Source organism: Poecilia reticulata, linkage group LG7, assembly GCF_000633615.1.
Source record: "Poecilia reticulata strain Guanapo linkage group LG7, Guppy_female_1.0+MT, whole genome shotgun sequence".
In the NCBI taxonomy this organism is placed as follows: domain Eukaryota; kingdom Metazoa; phylum Chordata; class Actinopteri; order Cyprinodontiformes; family Poeciliidae; genus Poecilia; species Poecilia reticulata.
In genome coordinates this window covers 7621987-7644495 of record NC_024337.1, presented here as the reverse complement: position 1 = coordinate 7644495, position 22509 = coordinate 7621987, and the positions used below count along the sequence as shown (strand labels likewise).

The 22509-nt window shown below is 37.9% G+C and overlaps 1 protein-coding gene across 3 annotated transcripts in view; it reads left to right on the top strand.

Moving 5' to 3' along the window:
• LOC103467091 (mechanistic target of rapamycin kinase) overlaps positions 1 to 22509 on the top strand; it is a 152420-nt gene that overhangs the window by 93740 nt on the left and 36171 nt on the right. For all 3 annotated transcript variants that reach the window (XM_008413149.2, XM_017305688.1, XM_008413148.2), the window contains exons 31-37: positions 3777 to 3877; positions 3984 to 4099; positions 14135 to 14212; positions 14622 to 14729; positions 15560 to 15685; positions 16183 to 16314; positions 18911 to 19026. In XM_008413149.2, the coding sequence (XP_008411371.1) occupies positions 3777 to 3877; positions 3984 to 4099; positions 14135 to 14212; positions 14622 to 14729; positions 15560 to 15685; positions 16183 to 16314; positions 18911 to 19026 (777 nt within the window). The remainder of the gene's footprint in view (positions 1 to 3776; positions 3878 to 3983; positions 4100 to 14134; positions 14213 to 14621; positions 14730 to 15559; positions 15686 to 16182; positions 16315 to 18910; positions 19027 to 22509) is intronic.

Here is a 22509-nt window from a genome sequence, read left to right as displayed (position 1 = left end):
TGCATTGTGGCATTCCATGGGAATCTAAATCTACCAGCTTATTCGAGCCTCTAAGAGCTTCAATCTTTTCTATAAAAAACTTAGAAAAAGCCTCACAACGTTCAACAGAGCCTAAAGGGCTAGATATAATGGAGGGATTGACAATCCTATCCAGGACATTAAAAAGGACTTGTGGCCTATGCTTATTTGAAGCTACAAAATGAATAAAATATTTCGGTTTTGCTAATTTGACAGCATTCTGATAAATAAACTATCTTTCAAAATTTCAAATGAAACCTGCAGTTTATCTTTTTTCCACCTCCTCTCAGCGCGCCTACATTCTCGTCTGAGTGCACGAGTGGTTTTATTAAGCTACGGCTCTAAAACTTTGTTTCTTGTAGTTGATATAATTTTCAAAGGAGCTACAGTATTTAGAGCATTAGAACATACGTTGTTAAAATTTGTAATAAGGGATTCAATATCAAGGTTATCATTAGGGAATGTAGTATGAGCTAAGATTGCATGCAGTTGAAGAGCAGTATCAGAGTTAATGGTACGACAAAGTAAAGGTTTAGCATTGCTTGTAACCACAGAAGGTGAAATCTTAATAGAGAATAAAACAGGGAGATGATCTGAAATACAAGTCTGAAAGATTTCAATGATATCCAAACGAAGCCCGTGTGATAACACCAAATTCAGAGTTATGGCCCTTTGAATGTGTTGGTCCAACCACAGATTGTAAAATCAAATGAGTCGATCAAGTCCAAAAAGTCCTTCACCAGAGGTTTATCTGGGCAGCATATATGTGTATATTAAAATCACCTATAATTAAAATACGATCATGCTCTAGGGCAATCCATGCCATAAGTTCAGAGAATTCATGAATAAAGTCCTTGTTGAACTTTGGCGGACGATAGATCACCACACACATAATTGGTTCAGTTAATTTCAGTTCAAAATCTTGGAGTTCAAAACTGAGAAATGATTTTATGTATGATTGTTGACAGTGAAAACTAGATTTAAAAATTGTAGCCAGACCTCCACCTTTTCCAGTCAATCGGGGAGAGTTTATAAAAGTACAATTCTGAGGTAGAAGTTCAGAGAACGGGGATAACTGACCTTCTTGTAGCCAAGTTTTTGTGATGAATAAAAAATACAAATCCCGAGAAGTGAACAGATCGTGTAGCATGAAGGTCTTGTTAGCTAATGGCCTAGCATTAAGCAACGCCAAGGAGACGGTTGTGGTGGAGACATCGTTCAACCACTTGAGATTTGCACAGTCCACATTCCTCCATTTATCCCGCCGTCATCAGTAATAGAAAAGCTCCTCCACATCCATCCGAGAGGCGCACAAACCCGGAAAAACGTGACAAATCCAACGGCGTCTTACATCCAGGAAATGAGGACACCATCCAAGTTGAGGAGACTTTAATCCTCACCGCCAATCCTCCACGTTTACCACGTCTTCGACAGGGACGCCTTTCCGTTATAAGATGTGGACAGCTCAGCAGCTCAGCGGGGATGTCTGAGAGGAACTCAAAGCCTCYGTTTCTCGGACCCAGACCACATTCAAATTGTAGATCTACCGATGTTTTAATGTCCAGAAGCGTCTGATGATCATAAAAAATTAAGGCACTGGAACCATAGAAGCATAAATGTACGAATAGAGCGAAAAGAACAAATCTAGAAGTAATAAAATTCTCTTTGCTTCGTTGTCGAAGCAAAGAGAGCGAGTCGGACGGCGTGCCATGCACACTGGCACCATCTTGGTTCATTCAGAACCAAGATTTGAGTAATAATCTACTGTACACACACAGACATACATGCACAAAGTAAGCAGATAGTTTATGCAGTTATGTAACAGGCAGATGGAAAACGGCTTCAGTGACCCCCATCAAGTGGTCCTTTCCTCGGACTGCTCCTCTGCCTCTTTCTTGCTTGGCTCTGGCTTCCTGCCTGTTAAACATATGTAGCCAATTTGATCTGCAGCACAATCAATCCATCTTTGTTGAATAATTAGTCTTGGTTACATACACATTTCCCCTAAGGACACATTTGTTTGTTTTAGTATGCTCAGTCTCAAACCATTCAAAACAATGAATGGTTTGAGAAGTTTTTGTTTTTTTATGCCAACAAAGAAATAAAAATAAACGATGGAAGATGTGATAGAAAGCTTGTTTTTTATCTCTGCTGAAGTTTCCTTACATCTTCCGCCAGAAGTGCTTGTCTGCTTCAGCCAACGTWGCTTTTAGTACAATCACTAACAGCAAAAGTAAATGTGAACAGTATGTATTAGTAAAAAGTTAACATTTGCATGAACAGCCATGCATAAAAGCCAATACTGGAAGTTGCCGTGAGTTTGTTCTTTTTTGCTGCTTTGTAGCATTCCTGCAGTGTCACAGTACTATCTGTGGTTGATCTGTCCGATCATCAAGATGAATCATTCAGCTCACCAGCCATGTTTCCATCAAACTCTCATGCAAATTTTGAACTAATTTTTAAAATGTCTCAAAATGCAATCAAGGCGTGTTTCAACCAGGCCAACCAAAACAACTTAGTCAGATCCAATGTTAATATTAAAATTACATCTGTTATTCTAACTTTATTTAGTGTAGTCGTTTTACGAAAATATCATTTAGTTTTAGTCATCAGATTTGTTTTAGTCTTAGTTTAGTCGACTAATTATGATAAAATTTTAGTCAACTAAATCTGTCAATTTAGTCGACAAAATTAAATGTAAAATGTAAATAATTTTTAATTAACACAATGTAAATCATGTTTTTAATCTGTTATGGCATGTTGTTATGGACCGAATATGTAATGCATACAAAAACAGATTAAATTTTTTTCAGATGTCTTTATTTTTCAACAATAACAAAATATTTCAACCAGTTGCCCTGTTCTGCTTGAAAATTATATTCACTGTCAATAACTAATTTGCACATTGCAATCTTCATAAGTTACTCTTTTTTTACTGTAAGTCTAAAATAGACACCACATGTAACAGTTAAGTTATTAAAAATAAAAGTGGCTAATACTGCTGTATTAATGATCATTTAAAATCAACATCCATGAAAATCAAACTGCAAAGTTCCACTAAAAGCACAGCAGAAAACAGAATTAGTCATGTCAAACATCATGTCAGTTTCCATCCTAGAAGGCCCGCTTCTCCGTCCTGGAGGTTTGGACTTGGACATTTTTGATGCACAGATCCACAAGTAGATTGGGAAATTGGTTTCCCCCAGAAAACCTGCTGAGCCCAATACTAGGAGCGGTGTGGCAGTCCACCAACAGCCCGCCATGTTTTTGTGTTCAAAATGTGGAAAGTTTTGGATTTGCATGAACAGCCATCATAACTGGGAAATAACAGTGTGAGACCAACAAACAGGTGCGGGGATGGTGCCCCCTAGTTCAAGGCACCACTTCTAGACTTGGCTTAATTCTAACAATAAAAACACAATGATTAGCCTGGTGGGGGGGGCAATTAAAGCCTAGTGGCCCACCAAGCTAATGATACACTTGAGCAAACCCCGGGGAACGGTCGCTATGTCAGGACTTATTGTGTTCTGACATAGCCTGTCCCTTTAGCCTGTCAACTCTTTTTCAGAAAATCCAAAAACCACCCCAAATGAGCGTAAAAACCTTCCCAAAATATGTAGGAAGGTTTTTTTTTAAGTTTTCAAAATGAGCAGAAAAAAATCTGGATGGAAACGTGGTGACTGAGTTTATTTCTGTGAAGGTGGTAGGGGTCAAATTGGGATGAACTTTTCCTGATGTGGGTGCCTGATGTTCTCCAGGGGTCAGCTGCACCAGCAGTGCTGTGAAGAGTGGACGCTGGTCAGTGAAGAGACTCAGGCCAAGATGGCGCGTATGGCCGCTGCAGCTGCCTGGGGTCTAGGTAACGGCCATGTTCCTTCATCAGTCATCAATCAGACACTAGCACTATGCAGGGTTTCACCACATGGTCTTTGGTTATTTATCAACCAGTTTTCTTGTTTTTCCAGGACACTGGGATAGCATGGAGGAGTATACATGTATGATCCCCAGAGACACACACGACGGCGCTTTTTACAGAGCAGTTCTAGCTCTCCATCAGGACCTTTTCTCATTGGCTCAACAGGTGGGTTGCATTATTACTCAGCCACATAAATGCCGAGCAGGATGTACTTTGAAGGTTTATGTTTTTGAAAGTGTTCTCATAAAGTCACGCACTTTTTGGATCCGTCTGGCCATGAAGCTCGTGAAATTTCACTTCATCTTTATGATTATTACAATTATTTCCATTTTATTAGCACGTCAGTGTTTTTTTTTCTACTGCCCAGAAAGGATCGAACTCCTCTCATCGACTCTTGACGCTTCATTAATGATAGTAATAATGAAATGCACAAGGTTTGTTGGTTCTTTGTCTTCTTTTCCACATGGAACGTTTTGGTGTGGAAATGTTATGTAAGTGCAGCTCATTTTTCAGCGTTCAGCTGCCGAACCAGGCGACTCCTCCCGTGGTCTGGTGGAGGTTAGGATGATGGTTTTCCTCCAGTTTAAGGAAGGTTGGGCTTTTGTCAATGAGCTCAGACTCCCTGGAGCTGCATGTGCTTAAAGCAAATGAAGAACACACCGACAGCATGCTTCAGCAGTCAACAAGCGGTAATCAGTTGCTCATCCAGTTGCCCTGTTCTTGTCCTCTTCAGATTTGCTTCCAATGACCCGCCTTCTCATCACAGACATTCTCCTTCTAATTTTGAGATTACATCCAGGTGCGGCTAGTAGGTCTCTGAACCTGCTTAGTGCCTGAAGAATAGCTGGAGCTCACAATGTAACACACACACACACCCAGCACAGAGGAGAAGAGTGGGGGCTTAAATGTGCGGTTTTCCAGATGGAGTGTGTCATCCTCACACAGAACTTCCTTTGATTCAGTGGACTGTAGCTTTCATTATTAACATCCAGACATGTGCTCCAAGGGTCAATTTTGAGGAAAATTTCTCGAGTTGATGTCTAAAGTTTCCAGTTGTGGTCTGTGTGACAATTGGTGCCTTGCAAAAAWTTTTTAGGACTAATGATTCATTAAACGATGAGAGAATCTTGATTTTTAAAAGTCCAAATGATCCGCCTCAAGGCTTCTTTAAGTAGTTTAACTGCCTAGCGCACTGTCTCTCTGCTGGAGGATTTTGTTGTGCCGATGAACTATTGATGAGTACTAAGTGCTATTAGCTGTGATGGAGGAAGAAGCGTTACCAAGAAAGAGATAAAATGTGTCCAAAGTGTGGGGTCGCTCACTTTGGATGCATTTTCCTTCTTTTCAGGGGCAGCTACCTACTAATCTGTGATGTGAAAAATATATAGATAAGAAATTTAAAATCACTTTGTCATAATTCAAACTTTAGACTGAAAGTTAAGATTAATATAAAAGGCAGAGTTTACTAATGAGTTTGCTTTCTATTTTTTAAAAGTTAATGTGAAATGTTTCATTTCTCTTCTGTTTTTATGCTTAAAGTTTTTTCTTACTTCAAGCTTAAGACTAAAAGTGATGTTAGAATCATATTGCATCTTAAGCAATAAAATTGTGTTATTATAAAAAGTTTTTTACTGGCCTTTGCTCTGTCATATATTTCTTTTACTACCGTATGTAGTATCTATTCCACTTCACAGTGTCGTAAGGTAATTTAATTTATATAGCACATGTGCAGCATAAGGCACTTATACTTTATGAAATGTGCTTTTATGTAAAGCACATTTCAATGTGCTTTACATGAATTAGAGGAAATATAAACAAAACAAAAAACAAAACAAGAAAATTACTTCATTATTTATAAACTAATAGTTTCTCTAAATCCTTAGGTTGTTCTAACTAGTAGGTTTTATTCCTGTTCTGGGTTGAGTGATGTGTAAAACTAAATGTTCCTGCTCCGTGTTGCTAAGCAGAATAAGAATAAGTACACCATGGGTTGTGCTCCTTTGTGTTGTCTGGTGCATATAATTCCAAAAAGATTCACTGAAATTATTGTCTGAATTGTAATGCTATAAAACTCCTGGGGAACTCAGACCTCCACTGTTGGTTATTTAAAAGAGCCTTCTGTCTTCATGGCTCTAATAACAAAGTTACATCACAGAGCCCTGATCTTATGTGAATAAGTGCAGCCTTACGTAAGAGAGCAGAGGGCTGGTTAGCTGCTGTTTTGTGCTGCCAGAAGCTAGACACTGCATTTACTGGGAGTCGTCTGGACTGCATATTTGCAGCTTGGCCCCGGCGCAGTAATTCAGGAGTAAACAGCTCTAGAACTGCATGGAGAAACAGCCTCATTGTCACCTCGTATCAAGCCCAGTGTCCTAACTCCACGTCTTATTAGTGCTTCAGGATGTTTTGGCATGCCATCCCTGCTTTCCCTCCCCGTAAAAAATAAAAAATTGGTGGGAGTTGCTTTGAAAGAGCTATGTGCTCCTCCAAGAGTTTCCTCAGTTTTCTCCTTTATTTTCTCTCCCTGATAATAAGAGCTGCCAGAAGCTGCAGCCAATAAGGCCCCAGAAATCATTGGACGAATATCTGTGTCCTTGGTTGTCCCCGTCATCTTATCTCCATCATCTCTCTCCGTCAGGAAGTGTTTCCACTCCTCAGGGCTCTTAGTGGTGATAGGCTGTTTGCCAACTCTGTGGGTGTAGACAAGTCCTGCATTTGCAGGAGAAGTCAGATGGCCAGATTTCTGCAAATAATTCAGCAGAAAGCAGAAATGCCTACAAACAGGATGCCAACCAAATAGTTTTTAGGGGTGAATCTATGGCGACATAAATAATATATATAAGTTTTATATGTTTATAAAAATAACCTCTGGAAATATAAAAAATGTTTTTCAGAGTTTTCATGTCTTTTTATTTTTAAAAAGAGATGAAAGGGGCGACCGTGGCTCTGTGGGGAGAGTAGTTGTCTTATGATCGGAAGGTTGTAGGTTCAATTCCAACTTCCTCATGTCAATATGCCCTTGGGCAAAGCACTTAACCCCAACTTGCCTACTGATCCGCATATCAGTGAGCATTTGTATGGGTGAATGTGACTAGTGTAAAGCGCTTTGAGTGGTCAAAATGATTGGAAAAAGCGCTATACAAGTTCAGTCCATTTACCATTTAATCTGTTACCTTCTACCCCCTCTGTCTGTTTATTTCCCAATGTGGACACATTTTACAAAGCTTTCTGAACCTCATTTGTCATCCAAGTTCATGGTTACATAAATGCTGCATGGCAGTTCTCAACACTTCATCTACCTCTGTTCATAAAATGTTTGGCAGCTTTCTGGTTCCAGTTTCTTGTAATTTTTGAGGAATTCCAACTTTTTTATTTATTTGAGGTAAGTGTATTAATAATAAGTTTATTAATATGTAGAAGAAGAGAGGAACTGTAAAGAGGTAAGATAAATCCAAATTTATTGCCAGGATCATCCTAGTAGTTTAAGGCTTTCCCTTTCCAAACAGCATTAGTTTCTGTCTGGGGCAGACAAAATATGTGAAGAAACATTCACTTTTAGAATGTTTTTTTCTTTCTTTYATTCACTATTCAATAAATATTACATCAGTGTATCATAAATGCTGCCCCATGCCTTCTGATTTTAGTTTAAACATACCTTCTATGTGCAGCAGGACTGCTGGACAGTTACTTCATTCTTTGTTTCATCAGACACTCATCCATTTTGTGTTAGCTCTGCTAGCTTGAGGAGCAAAGCAGCTTGATAAATTTACATAGATGAGCATGGCAAATAACATTTCAGTATGTTATTTTAACATATAAGGATAAAGATGTAAAAATATATTCCACTTTTATTTAAAAAATTATAATTTAAAAGTTATGATAAAAAATATCTTTAGATTTATTATTGTAATTTGATTTTTTTGTCATCTTCCCTCAAACTGCCTGAGGCCTCCCTAGAGCCCCCAGGGGGCCACAACCCCCACTTTGAAAAACACTGGAAGAGCTCATTTTAAATGCCCAGTAATAAGAAAAATAAGTTAAGGACAGTGGTGGAGAAAGTACTCAATCAGTCTACTTAAATAAAAGTACAAATACACAGACAAAAATTTACTCAAGTAAAAGTCAAAGTACCACATTAATATTTTACTTGAGTAAAAGTAAAGTACAAGCTTTTAAAACTACTTAAGTATTAAAAGTAAAAGTACTTGCCGACTGTATTACCTAACGGCTTATATAATGTCATTAAGTGTACCTATCGTATTTAGTTTTAATACATCAGTAATGTACCATTTTAATGAGCAATGCTGCAGATAAAGCATGTTTTTTTTGTGTTTACCCTCTGACAGTTTAGATTTAGATGTTATTCTATACATAAGAATTTCAGGGATGACCTGCAGGGTTAAATGTAATTAGGCAAAATGAGAGGAATTAGTATACCTTTGAAATGTTTTAATTCAAAATAAACACATTCAAAAGAAAATTGTTTCCCTGAAAAAAGGGACTTTAAGCTGACCTAACAAACATCAAGCGATTTGTATACATCTAGTCTTCCGTCCTAACAAAACATGAACTTCACTTTTTTGCCAGCTATTTTGAGAAAACTCTTAACAGAAAGGGGCTGAGGACATAAAATCAAAGAAGAGGAGTCCAACTTGGAACAGCCACATAAAGTTCTGTATCAAGCTCCTCTGTATATGGGTGCGCCTGATCTGAATGAAATTGGTCCCCCCACATTCTTCAAATCAGACAAAATTGGTGTCAAACATTTGCGCTATGTTTATGCAGAATTTTTGTTTGTATTGCTTACCTTAGAAGATATTAATGAATGTCTAAAGATCCAAAGGTCAACCAGTCCCCAACCCTATTTACGAAGTCAAAATGACCTTTAAACAGCCATTGATATCTTCAAAGACAAAACAGGAGAAACTCAAATTTTGCTGCACAAACATTTGACATTGATTTGAAGAAAGTGTGGGGACCAGCTTCAGTCAGCCTACTCTAACCATAACACCACATGAACTTATCATTTCAATATCACGGCAAGAATTTCTTGTTCAGCTTAAGCAGAAGTTGGTTCTCTAAGTTTTTAGAGTCCAGCCTGACTCTTTTGGATGAGAAAATTTGTCCTGCTATACTGATGAAAACAACAGTCTGGAGTCTTTCACAGGCTGCTGAGGCGGGCAAAGGTGTGTTTACTTTTAAAGACAAATTAAACACTGCCGGAACTGACTTGAGAATATCCATGGTATCACTTGTGCTGGCCAAATATGCATCTAGCTGTCTGGTAGTCTCTTGAATGTTGCTCTTAATGACTCTGAAGTAGTCCTCCTCATCTGATGAGCTTGAGTTGTTCCGAACGAGCTGCATTGGCTCTTGATCCAGRTTTGTCTTGATGTAGTCCAGTCCTATACAGAACAATCAAAATTAATACCACATAGGAAACATAATTCATCAAAATTTTATAAATGATACATAAATGTCACCAATGTACTTTTAAAACCACAAAGTAGGTCTTAACAACTACAAATATATGACCATAATGGGTAGCACCTACAATTTTGCTCCTTCGTGGTATGAGAGAAACAAATAAGGGAGGTGAAGACTGGATATAATTTATTCAAATAATAAACTGCTATACACACTCTGTAATGTATTACATTTTTGATTTATAGGTCATATTTTCTGATGACCAGGAATTGTTCTTTGAATTTGAGAACAATACGAGGATTCTAAATGTATTTTTTATTTTTTTTAAATGGCCATTTGAGGAACAATTTATATGATTTACCCATTTTCAGCATGTCATCATTGCTTGTCCAGGATGTTCAGAACTTTGGAAGAAGAATCGCTGCTGCAATGAGTTCAGGGTCAGCAAGCATGGGTCCAAAGCGCTGATGTATTCCTCCTTGAAAGTGCATCGATCAGTGGCTGGCAGAACTTAGCCAGCCACTTCATGGTGGGCTTTATGGTGCCCACCATAAAGCTTCACAATCAGAAGGTTTATGGTGGGCACCAGCCATCCCATGTGGACGTCTGCTTCTGCCTGCATTATGTTTAGGGCCTTGGCCACTGGTCTCATGGTTGCAACATACTCAGTCAGGAAAGCAAGCTCAGCAGGATTTAACCTGTTAAAAAACTAAACTATTATACAATTTAATGTATATTTATATTGCATGTTAGTATTAACTATTTTATAAGTTATATAACATTTCATAAGTTACAATTCACTAGCAATTGCGCCTGATAAAAAAAACAAACATCTTAAAAAGTTATATTGCCATCAGAATGTTTGTGTAATTTGATTTTATTCCCAACTAGTTTGTGTAGGGTACATTTTCAGCAGTACTGGTATCAGTAATGCTTATTTCAGACTCACTGACAAAAAAGTGCTATTAAGTGTCACTTACATGGGAACTTTAAGTGCAATGCAAACTGCTCTAATGGCCCCTTCTCCATTGTCTTTGATGATCCTCAGTATATGTTCCACCGCCAGAAACAGGGAGTTCCACCTGGTGTCATTGGGGCGGATGAGTTGGAGYTTACACTCTCTTTCAATTACCTCAGCAGCTATTGTAGATCGAGCACTCTTGTTCCACAGACCCCCACACTTGGCAAATGATGCACGTGAAAGCTTTTTGTAAGTCTCATTTGAGTTTGCTTTGGTGGCATCCACTGTTGAGATCAGATTAAGCACATGACAGGCACAGCGATTGCTTTGGTAGCTGATATTCTGAACTATCATCTTCTTCATCCAAGAGAGATCCAATCTCAACAGCCTCTACCTCCACTCCCAGAGCATCGTCATCTTCATTTTCATTTGCTTCCACTACTTGGTGCCCTTCAGCTAAATTTCCTACACTAGATGTGTCCAGACTTGTTTTCATCAGGGCCCTAAACCCTAAAGGCCTTAACAAAATTGGAGCCATTGTCAGTTGTGGTTCTCACAATTTTCTCCCGGATGCTGTACTCAGTATGAATATTGTTGAGGAGACCAGCCAATACGTCAAATGTGTGGGGACCTTTAAGTCGCCTGCAAGCAAGAGCTACCGATGCTCTCTCAAGACTTTCAGGATCTATCCAGTGAGCAGTCACTCCACAAAGCTCTGCCGGTGTGAAGTCCAGGCTCTTTAAAGCAGTGATCTCAAACTGATCCCTCTGAATATGCAAAGTTCTTTGCGTTTTGCTGCCATGATTCTAGCACACCTGAGTAGCTCTACACAGCAGCAACAGGTCTCCTTCACTGCCCCACATTTGTAAACCAAGCGAGCGTCTTAGCACTCATGCTGCATTTAGAGGCTGCTTGGAAAAGCAGGTTACGACATGTTAACGGCTAAAACAGTTTCAACTCCTGAAAATAGTGACAAAAAGTACAGATATGGGAAGTGCGGAAGCCTCTAATGTATCAAATTGATATAGAAATAATGGAGAGTTGGCCATTCTAAAGTAAAAACAACAAACACCTTCCAGGTCGGGGGGTACGGCTGACTCTGTGGGCGGGTATGYCCGCCWATGTCGCCGGACTTGCGACAATTGAGTCTCATTGGAACCCATATTCTAATTTATTGAATATGACTGTAACTGCTACATGGAGATTATTTTAATGGCGCTAACATTTATTCAATAACCAGGACGTGAAGGAGTTTAGCGTTATATGTAACATTCATGACAGGAGACGCTGTGCTCAATGGTTTAATGGCCTAATGGTTATTTCCCACTTTCATTGGTTCAGTGGACTGATTCCGCTCTCGCCATTGGATACTTTCAAACTAACGAACAATCAAAAAACCGAAATGCATCTTGGATGTAACGAGTAACGAAACGCTGTATAGAAATGTAKTGAAGTAGAAAGTATAGATACTTACTGTAAAATGTAGTCGAGTAAAAGTAGAAAGTATCCATTATTAAATCTACTTAAGTAAAGTACAGATACACGAAAATTGTACTTAAGTACAGTAACGAAGTACTTGTACTTCATTACTTCCCACCACTGGTTAAGGATAATCTGTACACCCTGTTTTTTCATTATTAATTATATGTGAAATTCTCACAGGGCGTTGCAAATTTAAAACCAGATTATGGAATCTAAAGTGACAAAAAGATGAGTGATGAAAGGTGGATTATAACCAAACTCAGGGGCACCGTCAGGAATTGTGGGCCCCCTGACAAAAAATTAGATTGGGCCCACCCGCGCAGCTGCTGTTACAATTTTTTGAGTCTATTTGACTCATAAAAAGCGTCACAATTTTAAAGGCYTGCATCTGCCTTGCTTTCTTTGGTTCGATTCTGATAATTAGCACAATATTTACTGCTCATGAATTTAACATCCAACAGTCCACATCCAGTATGCAAGTAGGTTGCTTAAATTTTTTCTGTTAGTTAGAGATTACTGAAATGTCTCTCCCAACGAGCAACAGTCAAAAGCAACATGCAAAATACACATAAAGCAATCCACACTTCTCAAAAATGCTATGTAATTGCATTTTATTCAAGCTGCAGTATGTAACTTTAATAAAAAATATTATCTTTGAAAATATAATATGATTAATTTAATATTTGACAGAACCCTGATTTTCTCCATATTTGTTAAAGCTGTCACGATGTCATAGCAGTTTGTTATGAGACAGATAATCTGTGAAAACAATCAATCTCCTCCATCTTCCTGAATTACTATTACTGGTTAAAGTAATGCACCGTTCTGACCAAAACAACCAATCAGAACTAGTAGGACGTTCTTAGCACTGTGAATTAGCCTCATTCACTCACTGCTAAATGTGCTAATGGTGGAGAAACAACTTATAACAAGAAACCGCTTATCTGCCGTCATTGGTAGCTATGCTAACTAAACAGCMTTTACACTTTGAATCTGCACAACTCTGTCCTATGCTAGCTGCAGCACGGCACAAATCAAGGGGGAGGAAGGATGAGCAGCACCACATGAGATTGTGATTGACAGCACTAAAACTCTGTGCCACTGACTGGTTGTTTTTAGAGAACCCTGGGAGAAAGCAGAGGAAATATTTTAACAGATTACCTCTCATACCATACTGTCACAACATAATGACAGTTTTAAAAAAATATGTGAAAACATATTTATATAAAATACTGCAGCTTTATTTTCACTTAGGAGAGGGCAGGTCAGAGCTGCTGCTGTCTCATCTGTTATGTGTGGTGAAAGGTACAAGTTAATATATGAATATGTTGGTAATTTTTTTTCCTTAATTCATTAAATGCTAGTGAAATGGAGGCAAACAGTAGTTTGTAGCTAAGCTAACGCGACTAAATGGTTGATAATCTCACACAGTCTACCCACCTCTCTTGGAGAAAAACTGGGTTATAAATTAACACTCTTGTCTTTTTCTCTCTCTCCCGCTCTCTATTTTGTTTTTGAAAACCTGATTTTATAACTTTTCTTAGCAGCRTAGTAACTGGCACAGTCGTTTCGTGGCATAGTTCAGGGCGAAAATGGATGTGTGTTTTTTGGTCTGGGAGGGGTAACATTACATTTTTACTCCTAAAAACAATCTTTGAAAATATAATATGATTAATTTAGTATTTGACAGAACCCTGATTTATTTTATTTTATTCCTATGAACAAAAAATAAATAATTAAATTGTGGAGGGCCCCCAGCTGGTTAGGGCCCCTAGAATTGTCTTCACTTTTCCCCCCTATACCACGCCCCTATAGGAAGAACATTCACTAGACTGAATTAACATATTAAACATGTGTGGGCCACATATGGTGGGGCTCCTTTTGTCATCTTCCCATAGTGTAAAACTACTTGTTCTTTCTTGTTATTGTGGCTGTCAGACAACTAAACAGGTGGATAAAAAGAAACATTCTAAATTTAGGAGTTGATGAGTAAAATATTTATTAAAAACAATCTAGTCTCAATAATTTTCCAGACTGTGAGGTAAAGATTGCAGCTTTAATTTTTGTCTTGTGATCTCAGAGCTGACTGGCTAGAGACTGGAAATGTAACTTCTCTTCTTTATCACTTTTATCCAAACCAAATGAAATGAGGGCTTTTTTCTTTTTCTTTTTTTCTTTTTTTTTTTTTAGAAAATGTTTTATTGGAAACATGATTATTGAAATGTTGAATTAATCTGCATCTTTATCATTATTTAAAATCATATTCTAGAATTCTATAATGAAAAACGAATGATGTAATATGTCTGCTTTTATTTCTGTGAATAACCTAGTGCATTGACAAAGCCAGAGACCTCCTGGATGCTGAGCTGACGGCCATGGCTGGAGAGAGCTACAGCCGTGCCTATGGGGTGAGCGCTCATCACACCGTCAACATAAGATCATTTTTCTCATTATATCTGCTGGGAAACAGATTCATCACCTGGTTCTCTGACCCACTCATGCTTGGATTCATGAGTGGATTTCTTATAGCAGTTCTTGAGATTATCAGTTAAAAATAGAAAACAGCAGGCTTGGTAAAATCTAACCCTTTTGATTCTTGTATGAGTAATTTATACAGTGTACCTAATTTTCTTAAAAACTCTTCATCAGASTGAACTCTGTTGGAAACTGGATTCTTGGGTTACAGAGTCAACTTAAATTTTTCTTTCAGATTGTCCTTTCAACACATTTTCCTCTCCTGTACCATATGAATGTTTCAGTTTCAATAAAATGTGTCGCTAAAGAGTATCACTGAAGGTGTGTGTGTTTGTTTCCCAGGCCATGGTGTCCTGCCAGATGCTGTCTGAGCTGGAGGAAGTAATCCAGTACAAACTGGTGCCGGAGCGGAGGGACATCATCAGGGAAACTTGGTGGGAGAGGCTGCAGGTACTCGATGCTCAGAAAAACACACGCGCACACACACACACACACACACACACACACACACACACACACACACGCAACTTATAGTAGTTCAATCTTCATTCACGTGTGCAATGCAAGCATGCGATGTGAAGCAGATGCTGTTGCTAATGGAAAACATCCCGTCTGCAGGCATGTGGAGACTCAGCAGTGTCTCAGACTGATCCATTGTTACTCTCAGTGTTTTTGCTCTGATTTGCTTCCAGATATGAAAACTGTTTTAGAGAAGCCATGAGTACTGGCTTCTGCTATCTGTGTTCCCACAAGAAAATCAGCAACTTTTAAAATGTTTTGTGGGATCAGTTTGATACAAAGCTTGGTTAGTCTTTGGTTTATGACAGTGATGAACAGATTCACCACACAGGACTAGGAAAACAACTTGAACCTTTTCACGTTTTTCAAGTTAACAAAAGGGGGTTTTATGAAACAAATCAACACAAAGTATAAAAGTGCAGAAGTGTTTGTTGACAGGACCGCTCTAGTCTCCACAAATCCAACCTTTGTGGTATTGTGGCAGAGAAGAAAGCCGTTGTTGATAACAAGAAGAACTTCTGTTTACAATTTGCTGCAAGCCATGCCGCGAGACAGCAAACATGTTTCACTAGACCAGATTGAACCTTGATTCAAAAAAACAGTGGAAGAAAAATAACACTACACCCCTGGACAACATGTCCCACCATACTACATGGTGGTGGCAGGATCATGCTGTGGGGAGTCGGAGCTCACTTCTCTTACTATGTGCTTTCTTGAGTTTCAATAGCTGAGGGTGTATGTTTCTGTGTGTTTTCCTTCAGGGTTGTCAGCGCATTGTGGAAGACTGGCAGCGGATCCTGATGGTCCGCTCTCTCGTCATCAGCCCCCATGAAGATATGAGAACTTGGCTGAAATATGCCAGCCTTTGTGGCAAGAGCTTACGCCTGGTCAGTGCACTGACATATTTATATAGGATGGTAATAGACCATCTACTGTAATTAATAGAAGCTCTCCAGGATTCTATTAATTATCATTATTAGAAGGCTCAGAGGAAGTTAAGTGCAGGTATAAATTAAACTTCATTTAAGTTTTTCTAAGCTGCCAGTAATAAAAGCAGTGAAGATGAGCCTGAGTCATGCTGTGTGGAAACTTAAAGTGCATATCTTCTTAATGAAACAGGATTTGTTCCATCTTTAACCTCTGGTATTCCACTGGTATTCCAATAAGTTGGAGAAGATGGTAGAAAGTGTTGTTATAATTTGCAACATATTAGAATCCAACATCACTGAATGTGCTGCCATTGGAAAATAGAAAGATGCATTACACCACCAGTAAAAATCWAAAAATCTGTTTTTATCTGTTTGTATTAAAGTATATGTATGAAAAACAAAGTTCTGTTCAGTTTGTTAAGTAATTCTGCTAAATGTGCTGCATTCCCCTCCAGGCTCTGGCCCATAAGACCCTCGTGCTCCTCCTTGGTGTTGACCCCTCCAAGCAGCTCGACCACCCGCTGCCCACCACCCACCCACACGTCACATATGCATACATGAAGTACATGTGGAAGAGTAGCCGCAAGGTAGGAAAATCCACTTGGTCACATAAAATGTGGTCATCACTTTGTTTGTTTCAATCCAGTATGTCAGTATGGTCCGACTGTCTCTTTAGGGTTTCATTCAGGTTTATTAACAAGCATAATGCTTGTCTGTTTGAGATTCAAAGAACAATTCTGTAAATTATACACATCATTTAATCTTATTTCTGTTTTTGTAACCTTTATTTATCCAGGATTTGTATGTGATACTAATACAAGTTACACGATACAAGGCAAGAGCTTACGTTTGGTCAGTGCACCGACATATTTATATTTTTAATGGTAATAAACCATCTACTATAATTAATAGAAATTCTCCAGGATCCTATTCATTATCATTATTAACAATCAGGATTTGTATGTGATACTAATACAAGTTACAAGATAAACATTTGATATTAAACTGGAAATACCTAAATAAAATTAAGCAACTCAACAGGAAAAGGTTCAGTTTAAGAAAATCAGTCTTCCAATAAAGGAGTCTAAAAGAGCTACAAACTTACAGATGAAAGTATCAACCTTTTCATATCCTCTGAGGATTAAAAATCTACGTAGTTCTTCCAACCTCTGAAAAAATATCCTAGGTATTTGAAGAGTAGCTAATTTAAGGAGCACAAATCATAGCAGTTGTGTGAAGATATTAATGTACTCAAAGCTTTATACTGTACATAAAAATATACTACAGCTGTTGTCTTCTAAGGCTTATTGACAGGCAAAGAAACAGAACATACAGAACACCACAACTGTGATGTTATGTGCAAGTCTTTTTCACTAAATGAATCTAGAAAATAATGTAGAGTGAATTAAACAGCATGCATTTAGATAATGTCAACATTAAGCCGGACTTTTCAAAAGAAATCAATATGTCAATAATTAAAGTTCAGCATTTTTACTAAATGCTCAGTATTTCCCCTAAAAAGACTACCATGTTTATAAGATTCTTATTTCTTAATAATACCTCTGGGCTCAACATACCAACATAGTTAACAATTTCTGAAAAAGATTTTTGTTGTTCACATTAAGAGTCCAATTGAAGCCGAGCAGTTTGAAGTTTGTCAGCAGCCAGCATCGTAGTACAGCAAACTCAGTAAAGTCTGTTGTCATCTGCATAAATGAACACTTTAGCTAAGAATTAAAACAAAGCAGGGCCTAAGRTTGAGCCCCGTGGGACTCCTTTTAAAACCTTCTCTTACAAAAACAGACTTTGTATTGGAAAGGTAACTCCTACATCATTAGATGTTCCTGAAAGGCATTTAAAACATGAAACTGCTCAAACTTTTTTTTTGTATTTCTAGATATAAATAAAGTTAAAACGACATCAGATTGATAAAAGGATTAATATTACTATTATAAACACACAAGTGAATAACTAACTTTAAAGCCTATCAAGATGCATCACCTTCTTTGTACTTATCTATTATTTTTAAGTTTTATTTATCATCTCCATAGAAACTGTCAGTATAAAAATTATTTTTCTGATTGAATTGATAAAAAAACAGCAGCGAAGGTCGTGATGAGTAGAAGACTGTGTGTGTCCTCTAACTAATCATGTTTCTTATAAATACTGAATCATTATCTTCACATCCAAATAAAATAAACAGCAAAGTATTGATGTTGAAAGTAGATGCTGCTTCTCTGATGCTGCTATTACAGGTAATTCCTGTAATAGCAGCATCATCCAGTCAACTTGTTTCACCAACATGACCAAAACTTTCCTAAACACTTTCAGAACATTAGTCACAGCTGCAAGGATTACATAAGTTACCAGTTAGGTTAACCAAACAAAAAATCTAAAACATTTCACACAGCAAGAGGAAAACATTAATAATGATAATTAGTTATTGAACTCAGTTTTTAATGCTAGTCTTATATTTATTTATTTTTTAATCCAAAGATGGATAAAATGTAAGTAAAAGCAGCTGTGGATGACCTAAACCTGTGCTTTCTAACTCTCCACTGCTCCAGCTTGTTTCATTTTTTTTGTTATGTGATGTCTGGAGAACAGGTGAACCAGTTCAGAGCATAACCTCTCTGTTTTATGCTTCTGTTTTATGCTTTGATAGAATGAGCAACGCAAGGCAGATGTCCCCACAATCAATGGGAATAATTCTCAGTAGAAAACCAGCTCTTACATCACACAAAATAATGCAGTATTCTTTAATATTTAGTTTTTGCTTATATTTGGTAACTAAGGCAGCAGTGGGTGGAGCCAGAACAGATGCTGTTTGGCTGTCAAAAGTATGGCGTCTCTTTGTTGAAAGTGAGGAACTCATTTGGGGGCTTAGGTAAGTGTGAGCGTCAGCGCTAATGCTAACACAGCCAACTGCATTTCTCAACAGATATTAAACACAGATGAGCAGAGGGGAAAAAACAATGTACTGTTGGAGAGGACATTGACTCATCATCACTGAGACAAATTTCTCAATAGATGATGAGCTGTTGTTGCATTCATTGCTTGCTATTTAGATTTTCAATGATTTTAACATCTCTTATGTCCTTCTCTCCAGCACAATGCCTAATAAACGGATAAATGGTTGTAAATGTTAAAAAGCTGACCGCTGACTATGTTGCGTCTTGACAGATTGATGCCTTCCAGCACATGCAGCATTTTGTCCAGGGAGTCCAGCAGCAAGCCCAACATGCCATAGCAGCTGAAGACCATCAGCGCAAGCAGGAGCTCCACAAGCTGATGGCCAGGTCTGTTCATGAGTAGGAGACAGCAGCCACTGCTTTATACATCTGGTTGTAATGACTACAACAAAAGCACAAACAGTAGAAATGTTAATGAAATGGCAGATTGCTGTGTTTGTTTTTTCAGTTGGGCTCTGTGATAACTTGACTGAGGATTCATTAGTAAAGTATTTATTGTTGTAATCTTCCAGAAAAATTACCCATCTTACATCACAATGTTCAAAAGGCTCCATAAACTGACATTTCTCAGAAACTCATCCCTTGAACATTGCCCATTTGGTTTCAACTTTTCCACTTAAAGTCATGCTCTACATTTTACAGAAGTGATAACTTTCCACTCTCATCTTTAAAAACCTTACAAATGCACATTTTATTATGATACAACAAACAATGTTTTTATGGGATCGACCAGCACAACGTACCACAGTATTGTGAACTACTAAATATCTATCTTACATGTTTTTTACTGAGCAATACTTGTGCAAAGTTCCCCTCCACCTGATCCAGATCAAATCACATTGGCGACAAATGTTTGTGCAACAAAAGTTTCTTTAGGTTTAATACATTTTTGTAGAGGTCATCGAAGGTCAACCAGCTCCCCCACATTTACAAAATCAAATGGATTTTGTGTCAGTCAGCTGTGCTACAAACATTTTAGCTGCACAAACAGCAAAAATAATTCTCCAAGTTTTGTTTGATTTTGAAACTTTTTTTTTTATCGGCACAAATTGAAATTCTTGCAGCATGTACCAGCTTAGCMCAGTTGACTGACACCACATTCTGTGTGGTTTTGTAAATATGGACAGTCAGGTTGACATTTGGTGACCTTTAAAAACATTTGAAGGTTAGTGGGCGGGGCAACTTTGTTCAGGTTTGAAATATTGGAAAGAAGAAATCAGTAGAGGGAAACCGAACTGAGATTCTGTGGCAAGAATTGAAAGTTGATATTTACTGGTCATCTTTTTTTTTTACTTTTTCAGTTTGAGTTATTCTGTTCTGAAAAAGGAGTAAAAATAATAATAAAAAATAGTTAGTGATGTCTTACCAGTGCTAAATACAAATGCATTTCATAAATTTACTAATAGAAATATTTAGTAGATTTTTTTTATCAAATCAAATCTTCCAAAATGTCCACTAAAGTTTCTGCTTTTAATGTGACAAAATGTAAAAAAAAAATAGTTCAACGGCTTTGAAAGGGTTTTGAAGGCACTGTAAATCTCACTTCAGACAAGACTCTGAATGTCCTGAAACTCTTGGTAACAGAAGAACCAATTGAAGAAAAGACTGGCATATTTTTCTGATGATGGTTCGACGATAGTTCGGAACTCCATCCAAGTCCCAGAACAGGTTGTTTACAGTTCCTCAAACTATCGGGGCTATAGTCAGCTGTGTTTGGTCCTGACAAGAGGATAATTACCTTGTAAAGAGCTTGTCTGCGTTTCATTGGGGTTTTTTTTCTTTATGTTGGTCAAGTAACCCAAACCAGCCAGAGGTGCAGCTTCGCATCAGACGGGTATAATCACATGTGGCGTAAATCATACGCCACATGTGAAAGCAGTGGGCCGTGTCCTCCCATCCTGTAACTCAAACCTGATGAGACTGAAGCGTGACAGCAGGCTGAAAAGGCTCTTTTTCATTTTCTTTCTGCCACACAGCAGCTTTCTGAGGAATGCATGCAAGGAGAAAACACCTGTATAAAGTCAGCCAGGACGCGCCGCCCCCCATCCTCACACACTTTAATGAATGCAGGTTGGGTGCTGGTATGGAGCACACCTGGACTTCTCATGTTCACATCATCTCTCACAACACTTCACTCTGACTCAATAGCTCTGCTTTCTTTCATATGTTCTGTAAAATCGCTGCATGTTAACAGATTTTGGAAGCAATTTTGGCATAAATCCTTTGCTAACACATGGGAAAGCAAAGAAATGATGTAATGGCAATGGGGAAATTTATTAGTGGACCCCTCCAAACAGTATTCACATTATTGATAAATGGATCTATGAAAAATCTGTGTTTGCCATTTGCTCGCTTTAGCCTAGGTGTGTAAATTACACCACTCAGCCCCACCAGGCACAACTAGCTGGACTTCTGCCTGTTAGCATCTGTTTATGCTTAATAGATTCCTGTTCTCCTCAGTGAAGTTTCATAGCTCAACAGATAAGCGACATAACCAATTAGATCATTTTTTGATGAGTTAGTTCAACATTTCCAAATTTTCAATTATTAAAAAGTGTAACTGTTCTCTGGTAAATTGCGATATGTTTAAGCCAGCTGTTCTGTGGGAGTTAACATTAGCAAGTGTAGCATTTTTGGAAAAGAAACAAACTTTGTGCTGCAGTGATTCCTTGGTTAATGGTTTTCTCCAGGAGAGAAACAAACTGAAATTGTTTCCATCGTTTGTTCATATTTAGAAGAATCGCATGAGAAAAAGGTTAGAAACTGTAAAATTTGAAATAACATTCCCAAATTTGCAATGAAGTTTTGACTCTCGATTGTTGTAGTTTTTACCTTTTCTGAAAGAATTCATGTGAAAAGGTGAGGTGGAAACACATTTTTTTTGACATAGTGAACTTTCCCATCCTCTGATGGGTCTGTGTGCCTTTCTAGAGACACAAATCTCAGAAAAATGTCTAAATCGATTCTTCCAGCATGGAGCGGAGAAACATCATGTTTCTGAGATTTGTCGCAACCTTTACATCCCGTTTATTCCAACCATGCATAGCGTCACTAACTGACAAAATGACTCTGCATTACCTGGTTTATGTCCTCCAAACCAGTAGATGGAAACATACCTAATTCACTTTTTTTTCTTCCCTTTTTTGTGACATTTCAAAGGTTTGCTGAAAAATCGCAACATTGGATTGAAACATGGTTAGAGAAGCACTGAAACATTAGTGCTATTTAGAGGATGAGGAACACTCTAAAAGCCTATTAAATGAAGGATGGACTATAATGTAATGTCTAGGTCAAAGATGACACCAATGATCTTTACATCACTACTGGACGTACAATGAATGTCGTCCTGGTCGAAGGACTTCAGTCACTTTGGTTTTCAGTTTTTACATCTTTACGGTATATTTATTTGTTTCGTTAACTGATTAGATCCCTCATGTATTGTCATTGTCCATTGTCAATGAAGAAAGAAAAGGTTCATCGACATGGCAATGTGAATTTATGTGGAAGCATTTATGCAGTGAAAGAACTGAACCTTGTGGTACTTCTTATCTGACTGTGGTTAGATGTATTAACATGAACAGACTGGCATCTGTCATGTGAAAAATACTCTGAACTCCCAACAAAGCAAACAATGATGACTTTGACGTTTGACTTTAGTGATTTTTATAACCTACAAAATTTTTTTTTCAGTTAAATGTTTGAAAATATCTCGAACAGTTTTAGTTTATACAATGTTATAATGGAGGCTACATCTGAATGAAGATTTTAACTACTATAAGCTCTGTGTGTGTGTGTGTGTGTGTGTGTGTG